We start from the raw sequence: 12,026 nt of genomic DNA, 5'->3' as shown, positions 1-12,026 counted from the left end.
TTCCATTCCATCATCATCAATCAGATTTAGCTCAACAACTGATTTCATTACTTTACTCTTCTGTTTTCTTCTACACTTTGCATTTGCTTCATTCTAAAATGGCAACCGGAATTCTGAGTTTTTCTCCGCTTTCATCAAACGCCGTCGTTTCACCGACAAACAGAGCTTCCATTGCACCTTCCTCCGCATTCTTTCCTAGAGCAAGGCCGTCGCCATCAGCCAGAGCTCAGGCCGCCGGAGAAAACAAAGACTCCGCCGTCGACGTTCATGTTGGCCAAGGCGGCGGAGACCAGCGCACCGCCGTCGAACGTCGCCCCCGGCCACTCTCCGCCGACATATCTCCTTTCGGTAAGTCGATTTCCCCTAATTCAGTTTCAATTTCAATTTAGGGCGAAATTCGCGATTCAACCTTCCAATCGCGATTTGAATTCAAATTAGGGCAAAAAATCCCCAATTATTGATGACTCAATTGCTCGATCTCCTCGCACAATTGCAGGATTGCTGGACAGAGCGTCGCCGATGCGGTCGATGCGGAGAATGCTGGACACGATGGACAGGCTGTTCGGCGACGTGATGGCGTACCCCGGCGCGGCGGACGTGCGATTGCCGTGGGACATGAGCGAGGACGAGAATGAGGTGAGGATGAGATTCGACATGCCTGGATTGTCGAAGGAGGACGTGAAGGTGAGCGTGGAGGATGAGGTGCTGGTGATCAAGGGAGAGAGGAAGGTGGACGGCGAGTGGTCGAGCGGGAGCAGCTACAGCTCCTACAGCACGCGGCTGAGGCTGCCAGAAAACTGCGACAAGGAGAAGGTGAAGGCGGAGATGAAGAACGGAGTTCTGTGCATCTCTGTGCCGAAGACGAAAGTGGAGAGGAAAATCGTCGATGTGGAGATTCATGGTTGAACTAATTCATGGTGTTTTCGAATAAATTGGTGTAAATAAAAAAATTACTGCTCTTTAATAAATTGGTGTAAATTACGGATAACTGGAAGGTCTCCTTATTTAGTGATATTGAATTTAAATTTTCGTAATTTTTGACAAATTTAACTGAAGAAATTCAATGGGTAGAAAAAACAGAAAGGAAAAACAAAAAAGCAAAGGCTTAAAATCTTTTCCAAATTTACCTTTATACATATAAGGTTTATGCAAGAAATATGAATAATCTTGCAATCAACACGCCTCATAAAGTCAGTGATAATTACAAATAACTAAAGATTAAATATCCCAATCGTGTCAAACGATAAAAGTCGTGCTATAAAATCGATGACAGTTACGACAAACAAAAGATCAAAGGCGTCAGTGACATAACATCAAAGATTACGCTATTAAATTCCTACGACAATGTGTACCATGTATGTGTACATAGATAGCATTTTTAACATGGCACTACCTTTTTCTTACTTAGATTGAGGAGTTTGTTGAAAATATTAGTATATCAGGGAAAACATTTATATCAAAGTTTAGTATAGTATTTAATTTATAGGAATAATAAATATGGATTAAACAATTATTCAAACTATTGTATTCTAATATTGATTTGAATAGAGGCTCTAATTATGCGAACGATGAAGTCGAATCTTCTTCTCAATTTTTCCCCATAAACTTCTCATTGCTACAAATCTACAATTCATTTTCTTCTGGAATGGGAAGGAGAGCAGGCTTCCAGCTGGTTTGATCGGACAGCAACTCCTCCAGGCTCCAGCTGCTTCTTCGTTATCACAATCTTTATTCTCTTCACCGCCGGGAAAAGATAGTAAGTCTTCCCCAACTGCAGCTCAAAGCTTGGCGCCAAAAACTTGCCACATTTTCTTGATTGTTTCACTCCAAACCCTTCAAAATCCACAAGCAAATCTTTCACAAAAACTGCTGATGACTTTGCCATCATCCACTTTCACTACCTTCAAAACTTGCCCTCTTCTTCTAATTGATAATTGTAGGCATCCCATATTTTTAGATCACAAGCTAATTTTGCGTTTGGTTTTGAAGATTCTTATAAGGAAGGTGACAACAATAGTCCAAATTAAAAAAGTTATGGTCAACACGCATGCAAGTTAGTGGATGATGGCGCATGCATGGGCGTGGCTCAGCCTATTTGTTCTCACTGTACAACCACTACAGCACTGTGTACTACCGGTTCATGCATGCTAGGATGGTATTCTTCATTGTCTAATATTCATACTTCATAATCCATTTTCCCACACTCGTGTTGACGACGACACTAACTGCTCCGACCAACGTTATGCAATTATTTGTCACTTTTTCAGATCCAAATTCTTGATACGCTACTGGTCGGTCGACTTCCCAACTTCACTCGAAATTGGAACCCATCATTGTAATAATATGTGTGAAATCTTATTTATTTTCTACTCTGTATTAACCTATTGTATTAATTTGCCAATGCAATAGATTATGAGTACATGGTTCTATAACTGTTTTTCTAAATACTAATAAAAAGGGAATTTGCTCCAACCAAAAAGATGTTGAGAAGCCAAAAACAATTTGCCATTGTTACATAGTACATTGTTATAAATGGTTATTTTGTTATTTTATTTGTTTTTTTTATTTATATTTTGTTATATTTGTGTGGGTTCTCCACTTAGGTAAATTGTCGTTATCACAAGAGAAGAACACAAAGACACCAATTATGACTTGTGAAGAGACAAAGATTTCGTCCTTCCACGAATTTTGCACTTTATAATGATTTAACTAATTGCTTTTGCACTTTGTACCCTTCTCCAAGTTTATGAAAGAAGACTGTAGAAAGAGGGTTCATTTAATGCTCCATAAGCTTGACTAGTAAAATTAATAATATATAAAATCAAATATTTGAAGATAGTTAAAATAGAATTAATTTATCAAAATAAATATTGTTTTAATCAATCCACCTTACGACTCAAAGTAAACTTTCAGCTAACGGATAAGACCTCGACAGTCCGACCCGATTACACCTTGAAAAAATCTTCGACTATCGGCCAACACGATAAGACTAAACACTAACACGAAACACAAATCGAGTCATATCATACATATGAAGTAGAAAAAAAAACTATCACCATAGACTTGACTTAGCAATCCCAAATCAAACAGAGCAAAAAATCAAGAACTACTTTTTCATTTTGTTCTTAACAACTCCAACAATTTATGACCTAAAACACAATGAATTGAGATGATCTACTGCTGATAACCAACATAATGGAAAGTATTTTACGCGCTATGTAAGAGGCAAGCATTGGTAATACCAAAGGACGAAGCAACGCCACAAAATTTGGCAAAAACGAGAATCGTTAAAACTTCCAAGTGAGAAAGAAGCATGTGGTAAAAGTAGCAGAAGTAGTGTGAGGGAAGTGCCTACTAAGCTCAACGCAGCGTAATGTGCAGCATAATAAAGCCTCGAAAATAGTCGTACTCTACAGGCAAACCATACATCTGAAGCAGACATAGGAAAAATAGAAGCTAAAAACACATAATAGATACCATGGCAAGTATCAGTTTCTATGTATATATAACTTAAAAGAGGTGCTTCATGAGCAATCAGTGCATGGATTGGCGTGGGGCACGGGGTCGGACTGGAGTCTTAGATGGGCTAACTCTGCAAGTGCGAATATCTCGGATTAATCATTTACCACGAGGAGAGATTGTCACAGATTGTCACATAGATTGAGTGAACGGATAGGTACAAACCTTATGGGCAGTGATCCTAAGACTGCTCCGCTGCAGTTCAGTGCTGCTATTGCGCTCTCCGCCTGAAAAGGGGGAGATAAGTTGCATCAGACGTTCATGCCAATAGCATGACTTATTCGGATTTACAATAAACAGACGACACAATCTGAATTGAGAATATACAATGTGAAGTTGAGATGATGTATCAAGAAAGGGCCGATCCAGAAAGTGTTGTACGTTCAACATGTAAAGATTACTGGAAACTAAATCTTAGCCATCCCGAGAGTATAGTAGGAAAACTCCTAGTTGGAAACAGCATAAGAAGGGGGCTAACTTATCAAAAGATCATCGTGCCAGATAAGAAATGAATCACACTTGCATGTCACAACAAAGTATAAAAATCAAGAGGAAGAACTGAGTAAAATCTGCATAAGGTTGTAAAAATATATTGTTCACTGTGAAAGGAATGTACGAAGATCTTATGATACAAATTCAGTAGCAGTATGTGGTCTTATCTGAAAAAATTAATGCATTACTCATATTAGGCATGCAAAATGAAAGCAATATTATTATACAGTATGTAATTTTGAGGAATCTCATTAAAAGCTAAAAACCAACTACAATGAAAGAAAAGGAACTAATCCAATCTATAACAACACTAAATAGGCGTGTGGTTGAACATTTGCAACTATTGTTACTTCTATCCTTAAATGAATCAGAGTAAAAAAAAATAGGGGCAGGGCTAATGTCAAGCAGCACAATCCGAGACAATTATCCGAAAGTGTTGACACGATTGTCTAAACCTCACCTGTGAACCTCTCAGATATAAGCAAGTTTCTATATTGCATCAAACAGATATCATGGCCTTTCTTCACTGATTATTAACATTTGTTCCTTAGCTTCCTAATTTGTCTGACTCACACTAGAAGAAGCATCGTGGAATGAAAAGGCGAAGAAAAAGGAAAAGAAAGTGAAAAATCATGTACGTAAAATGGGCAACAACAGCACAGCATCTTTCCGGAATAAAAGGTGTCCAAACAACTTTGTATGGTTGAGTATGGCACAATAAAGCAAGGTATTTTGCAAGCTCATATGTAACAAAAGTAGAAACATAATGGCAGCATCTATAGCATGTCTACACGTCAAATGACATAACTAGCGAATAACGCTTTAATATGTTGAAGAGGATTGGCGATGTTGGGATTTGTCAAAAAGTTCATTAATAAAGTTTTGCAAAAGAAATGGTACCAGGCAATATGTGGAAGGTTGACTATATGCTAAACCAACAAATAGGTTGAAAGAATAAATATTGGCATTAAGTGCAAAAGGAAATTTGATGCAACAATGTTCCTTTGCAGAATTCTTGACTAAGGGAACAGATCAGCACTCAGCAGAACTGTTGCTAAGTATACTATGCGTTACGACATTCACAACTAGTATTAGATTTTCCTCTATTAGAAACGGAACAGAAGACGGTACTTTAATATATCCAACAATGTTTCCTTGTACAATTCTTGACTACGGGAACAGATCAGCACTCAGCACAAATGTTGCTAAGTATACTACACATTACGACATTCACAATTAATAGATTTTATCATGCAATGTCAAGTTTGGGCAAGAAAATAGTGACTTCTCTTGCTACAAGAAATAAAGAATGAGGGGGAAGCCTGTTGTTCTTACCATCACAAACTCCACAAAAGCTATACGAGTTGAGTGATGATAATCACCAAGCAACCTCAAACGATAAACCTGAGTTAACAGATGCATTTCATGAATTATAACAATTTCAATAATGAGTTGTTCAGGGGTATCATGAGCAGTTACAAACCTCTCCGCAAATAGACTCAAAGAAGAGTTTGACGTCTGCTTGAGTGACCTACATCAAGCAACAACAAATCACTTTTTTGTGCCTGGCAAGAAATTGCTCATTGACACTGCACAGAAAAAATTCTGAAAACCAAAGTACCTTTTTATCTATGTTTGTGCAGTAGATAGTTCTTGCACACATCTCCCTTTCATCCTCAGACTAGTTCACAAAAAAAGAAACACTCAGCGTGTCATTGTTGAACTAACTATTGCTTTCACGTGTCTAGCAAGTAAAAGAAAAAAGGAGAGAAAATTTCTTACCCTTGGCAAAAATGTTGGATTAACAGGGGCAATAGCAGTTTTCGAAGGTAGCACTCTCACAGGATAATAGCCGAGCATAGTTCCAGCTAAGCTCAAAGCATTCCTTGCCCCTTCTGCTCGTCAGCGACAAACAACTTGATGTGAGAAGGTTAGAAATTTAATGAAATACACACAAAAGGTACAATGTCCATACCCTCATCAGTGAACTCAATGAAGGCAAAGCGAAGAACGGAATTGGGGTCGCCACAAACACGGCAATCCACCACCTTCATTATGAAAATCAAGGAAAACAATTACTCCTATTTAGTAGCTAATGCTTGAAATAGTAACCATAATGAGGGCGAAAATATATTTACCTGTCCACAGCCAATGAAAAGCGCCGCAAGTTGCTCTTCGGTTACCTACATCCATCACAGGAAAACGCCAAATTTCATACGTTTTTAAAGGAATTGAATGATAAACCGGCCTCAAACCTAGATTCTCTTTACCTGGTGATCAATGTCAGAGACATAGACCGTCCGCCTAATCACGTCCTCTCTTTGAGCCATGCTCGTTCGGCTATTCATCCTCCGCTTTCCATTAACAAAGCCATTTTTCTTCTGCAAACCATCGCCATCACCATTACCAAACAGCCTCTTTAAAACACTAAAACAACAGAGAAAGACTATCGCAAGACAAAATACGTAATCATGGAACAACACACAGTAAATAAAAATCAATATCCGAATCTCACTTCTTCGTATCCAGACAATTTGGGCTTCAAAAAATCCATGAACTAAACAACCCCAAGCCATCATACTACAGTAAACCCAACACATTCTCATCATCTATAGCCCTATATTTTCCAGCAACCAATCAAAAGGCAGTGGGAACTACTCAACACCCCAAAGCAAAATAAACTCAACAGAAACAACAAAAAAAAAAAAGAATCTTTCAAACATAATTCAACACACAAACACAATATCATTGATCACGTAAAAATACCAACCCTTCTAAAAGAATTGGCAGTGGGAACTCCCGAGTTAACCTGCTGCTGCATCACAAAACCATTAGTGCTGAACCCAAAATGCCCGGCCGCAGCCGCAGCAACCGCAGCAGCGTGAGGCGGCACCAGCAGCTTGTGCTGCCCACCAGCGAAGGCGGAGAGAGACGGCGGCACGAATTCCTTCGCCATCGGATTCAATTTCGACAGCATTTCCTCCAAATCCCGCATATCCCTCTTAAACCCCTCCCCTCCATCATCTTCCTCCCCATCCATCTTCTTCTCCAAAGTCCCCCCATTTCCATTGACACCCAGCTGATGATGGCCGTTAGGCATCTTATGGAAACTCTGATCAGCCGGCTTAGCTCCCTGCCCGTTAACCACCGCGTCGTTGTCGCAATTCGACGACGCAATCGCGTTAGCTCCGGCATTCTCCACCACAGCCATGATCAAAGAATCACGCTTTTTCCGCTCTTTCACTTTAATTTTTTATTTTTTCCACACGGGTCTGTCGAAAGCAACAGAAACACCACAAAAAAATAAAACCCAAAATTTATCGTTCAGTTTCACGGATCAAAGCTGGAAAAAATCGAGAATTCCGCAGAAATGCTAAACGAAGGGATTAAAACAAAATCGGAAGCGTTTTACCTGATGGGTCGAGCTCTAAATTGCCTCCATTTCAGCAATCAAACTGGAAGATCGTGAGCTAAGATATCAATCAAAAAACCGGAATTATTAAAAAAGGCGAAAAACAGAGCACGCCTTTTGCTTATAGAATTTGTGGGTTATTTTAGTATTTGCAAGAATATTTTACTGAGTCTGCAAGGAGAAGATATGCGCAGAGAGAGAAGGAACAGTGCAAAGTATATAGACAGAGAGGGAAGAGGGTTTTAGTGAGAGAAAAATGTGGCAAATTGAGGTTTCTCTTCGGATCGTCCGTTTCAGCTTTTCTAATTAAAATTAATTATAAAATATGCCGTTTTCTCTTTTCTGATTGGTTGAAAATACCAGTTTCGTTTTAACTAATTTCAATAATTATTAAAATAATTGCCAAAGGAATATAATTTGCACATATAAAGCCAAGGCAAACGGCGTTTCTCTTTTCTTTGGATAGACCGTTTCTAGCTGTTTTTTTTAGATAAATAAATAATAGTATGATCATATAAATAACTTTATGGTTTATTAATTTTACTTTAGTTATTGGGTATTGCACTTTATTTCGATTTTATTTTGTAATAGTTGACCGTGCAACAATAGTAGATACTTTCTACCGCATTAGGAAGTAGGAATATTCCGAAATAAATTCTTACAAATATGATTATATCAAAATCTAACACCTTAACTAAAATTTATAATGGGTCAATCGAAGAAATACACATGTCATTTATAACCGAACGAAAGTAGTATTTTATTGGGATGTGGTAAATATAAAATTTAAATCATAGTAGTAATTCATAAAAATGAGAGGTGGAGAGGGAAACTAGCTTTGGTAGTTTTTTTTTCTTGTTCTAATTTGGACTTAGTTTGCAACGCCTTGAATAAATTTATGGTGCATAAACCGGACAGGACGGAGGGACCCTACCTACCTAATAACTTTATATTTGTATGAAAATATTAATTTTGTTTTAGAATTTGGTAAATGAATAAAGATATGTAGTCATAGTATGACTAGCTATAAATAATATTTTAACAAATTGAGGTTTTATTCAATATTTAAATAGGCTTGCGTTGTTATGTCATTCTATTTGTTCTAGAGAGGTGATGATTTAACTCATAATAAAGGGAGTATAATAATTATAAGAACATTATAAAATGAATCATACATTCTATTAATTCATTTTATTAAGATTTTATTAAAATATTTCTATCCGTATTTATTTACTAGTACATTCTAATAATGAGGAATCATGGCTACATCATTGAGATTTGATAAACAACAATTTTAGATTAGTGACACCTATGGAGTAGTATATTTTATGTATGATGTTAATGTCATCATTGAAAAGTAAGATGGTTGTCAGCAAAAGTAATATAGAGTGCGATTGTCATTATTTGAGTGAGGGACATACAAAAGTGGTTAATTAGGGCTTAAGTACAAATTCCGTTTATTATTAGCTAGATTTGGTGTTTTAATCAACATGATTATTCTATGCTAATTATAGTGATCACAAATAAGCTTAATAATTGGAACAGTTTCTCCCGCTTTTAAGCATACATTTGTTATATGGAAACGTGACTATTTAAATATTTATTGGTTAAAGATTAAACATCTAAGTTGAGATTTAGGCCGTAAATAAAATGATTAATAACCATTCAAACCATGAAAGACTAAATTTTGGCCGATTCTACAAAGTTTGAAATTAAAATATTAAATTATTTGAATTTTAATTTTTCTTAATTATTTTATTTGTATATATTTTCTTACAACATTTCATTAAAATATTTTTTTTTGTTTTCTTATTTTACTGAAACGTCATTTAAACATTAGTAAAATACTTGGATGGGAATTCAGGGATAACTATGAAAAAGTGTAAAGTTTATGAAATTTGAACAAATTTTATGATTAATCAAATGATTACTAACCTGAAATAAAATGAGTGAGTCTAGGACAAATATGAATGGATATGAATTATAATAGTAATTTTTTTTTTTTTAATTTAGAAATTGTAAGTTTAAGTCATTGTGATCAAGAGATAACTGGAGAATCATTATATACTTACCTTTCAATTTGTAAGCCGAAAATTTGAATTATTCGACTGTATTGATCTCCATTTCATGGTAGTAGAGTCACTTTTTTTAAACACAAGAATTAAAAAAATAGATATTAAACACGTTAAGTGAAGAGATAATATAAAATATTAGGAAATAGTAGATAAAAGCAAAGAGAAAAAATAAGAAATGGAAATGTGTTACTACTTTTTATCAAAAAATAAAATAATTCAACTATCATAAAATGAATGGAATAATAAATAAATAGTAGAATATGAATATTATTAGAAAGAGATTTAAAGTGAAGTTAAGTATGAAGGATGTGGATGATATAGTGATATAGTAGATGAAATAGATAGTTGCATGAATGGAAATACGGTAAATCATAAAGAATGATAGGTACTAATATAGTGGTGACCTCCGTGAGGAGGTGCCACGTGTAGCGTGGCATTTTGTATCAAATCGCTGGTCTTTATCGGCTGCTCTGACAGATTCTTGAGAAGGGCATTAACGGAATTGTAACGTCAACTTTCTCATATTTTATCAATTCATAAAAACAATACTGTAAAAATATTTATTCGTGTAATTGCTAAATGTTTTGTTATAGAAAAATGTGTTCCACGAGATCTACTAGTAGATTTATAAGCTTGGTATTGATGTCCAATAACTATTTCTAAGCTACTCCGGTCCCTCGTGCGCAAGTTTTTCAAGCAATCTCTGTGGTACAGCAATATTCATTTGTAATAAACTCATCGAGCATTATAACAGCATTTTGCATAACATTTGACACTCGAGTTTTTGAATTTTTTTGGTTTGTACTTAAGTTTAGCCTGTCGAGGAAAAAGAGAAAGGGAACCATATATATTGCTACGATTTTTACTCACATAATATTATTAGACATGCATATATTTTTTCAAAAATTACTGCGTTAAAATATGCATGAAATCATCGGACAAATATAATAGTTCAGAAATGAATTTAATTGTCATCTAAGAATTGCAACTATGACCAATAAATTCATGTAATATTCATAAATTCACTCTAGAATTTCATAATTTAAAAGTTGAAAGTATTTATAAAATAAAACAAAATATAAAAAGCATGACATTTGTCTTTATTAGAAGCGTGATACTATCAATTGGAACCTTACACACCTCGTTTATCTCATGCTTGCTTAGTTGCTTTCTTCCAATTTATTTATTATACTAATCTTCCCTCTCACATCAATGTCTCATGGTCCTAGTATCTTAAAAATGGCGATAAAATTTGTAGTACTATATTGAATTATGTAATTTGCAACACTCCTATTGTTATTGAGATTGTTTGTGTTTATTCATAACGCAATATAGTCTATAAATTATATTAATAATTTGTACAGAATATGAGAACAATATAATTATACTCCAATAAATAAATTAGAAAATAACGGTTTAAAATAAGCATCACAATGCTGACCACTAGTTTGAATTTCAAATATATGCATGTGGAAATAAATCATTTAAATTATCATATAAACATATTCCTATCAAAACCGTTGTTTTCTTTTCCAAATAGCACGTTGAATTCGACCAAAATTAGTCATGGTGACCGATGCATTAAATGCTAGCTATTTTGTGTGAAAAAGAAGTTATACTACTTGTTATGCATTTATTTTTACAATACTATCAGTATCAATCAAAGAGTTGTTGTCACAAAAATGAATCTAGATACATCGATTTTTTTTTTAAAAGTTGAAGAGCGACAATAAATACGAGTACTATAAAAAATAACCATAAAAGAGTAACATGAAAGTTAAATGCAAAATCATTGCATCAATTAACACAAAATGACAATCTTGAATTTCAAATTAAAAATTACTATATAGTTGAAGAGAAAAGAAAAGGGACGAGGGGTTGGTGGAGGAAGGAAAGGAATATATCATTATTGAGGTTAGGTAATACTATCAAGAAAGCCTTCTAAATGCATGTTAACACCTACTCAAAGAAAGTGGCTATCAACCTTAATTAAAATGCTTTGTTTCTTGCATCTCTCTCTCTCAAAATACTTTCATGACAATTTTTTATTTTTTAAAAAATTTATGCTGACTGAGACACTATTTGATAGGCCTGACAAAATAATAATGAGATATAATATGAGATCATACAAGAATAGACTTTATTGTAATAGATAATGCGAGACACATTGTAATGTTTTGCACTATGAAGGTATGTCCATAAACATTATCACGGGCTAATTTCTTAAAGGAAAAGATAACAGAACGAGAGATAAGAATAAACATGACCTCTAATCATAAACAATAGTGGAAATTGACCAAGGTCCTAAAAAGGCAGTAATACATATTTTTTGCCCTCTAAGGAAAATTACATTATTCTACAAACTAGGAAAATAAACTGAAAATTTTTAATTGGGAAACAAGGAATTTTCATCGATAAGGTGCCTCAAATATAGAACTATACAAAATATAAAGCAACATTTTTTTTTCTCTTGGCGGTCAAGAAAAGGATATCAAAAAAATGGAAATAAAATTTTTATCATACAATTG

At 35.0% G+C, this 12,026-nt stretch overlaps 2 protein-coding genes across 3 annotated transcripts; one reads left to right on the top strand and one right to left on the bottom strand.

Moving 5' to 3' along the window:
- On the top strand, positions 1-1,034 carry LOC125212351 (small heat shock protein, chloroplastic). Its single transcript, XM_048112490.1, has 2 exons — positions 1-348; positions 497-1,034. Exons 1-2 carry the CDS (start codon positions 99-101, stop codon positions 904-906), a joined length of 660 nt encoding a protein of 219 aa, XP_047968447.1. The 5' UTR covers positions 1-98; the 3' UTR covers positions 907-1,034.
- Positions 1,035-3,339: 2,305 nt separating this feature from the next.
- Positions 3,340-7,700, bottom strand: LOC125213998 (polyadenylate-binding protein-interacting protein 12-like). Of its 2 annotated transcripts, none has more exons than XM_048114828.1 (11): positions 7,424-7,700; positions 6,782-7,283; positions 6,282-6,392; positions 6,150-6,194; positions 5,987-6,059; positions 5,794-5,906; positions 5,633-5,692; positions 5,495-5,542; positions 5,347-5,415; positions 3,685-3,746; positions 3,340-3,592 (listed from the first exon to the last, which is right to left on the bottom strand). In XM_048114828.1, exons 2-11 carry the CDS (start codon positions 7,220-7,222, stop codon positions 3,535-3,537), a joined length of 1,080 nt encoding a protein of 359 aa, XP_047970785.1. In that variant the 5' UTR covers positions 7,223-7,283; positions 7,424-7,700; the 3' UTR covers positions 3,340-3,534. The 2 variants fall into 2 exon arrangements, with proteins under 2 accessions (XP_047970785.1, XP_047970786.1); XM_048114829.1 differs by having other exon boundaries at positions 6,821-7,283.
- Positions 7,701-12,026: the final 4,326 nt, after the last annotated feature.

This window comes from Salvia hispanica, chromosome 3, assembly GCF_023119035.1.
Source record: "Salvia hispanica cultivar TCC Black 2014 chromosome 3, UniMelb_Shisp_WGS_1.0, whole genome shotgun sequence".
In the NCBI taxonomy this organism is placed as follows: domain Eukaryota; kingdom Viridiplantae; phylum Streptophyta; class Magnoliopsida; order Lamiales; family Lamiaceae; genus Salvia; species Salvia hispanica.
This window is presented reverse-complemented; position numbering and strand designations above follow the sequence as displayed.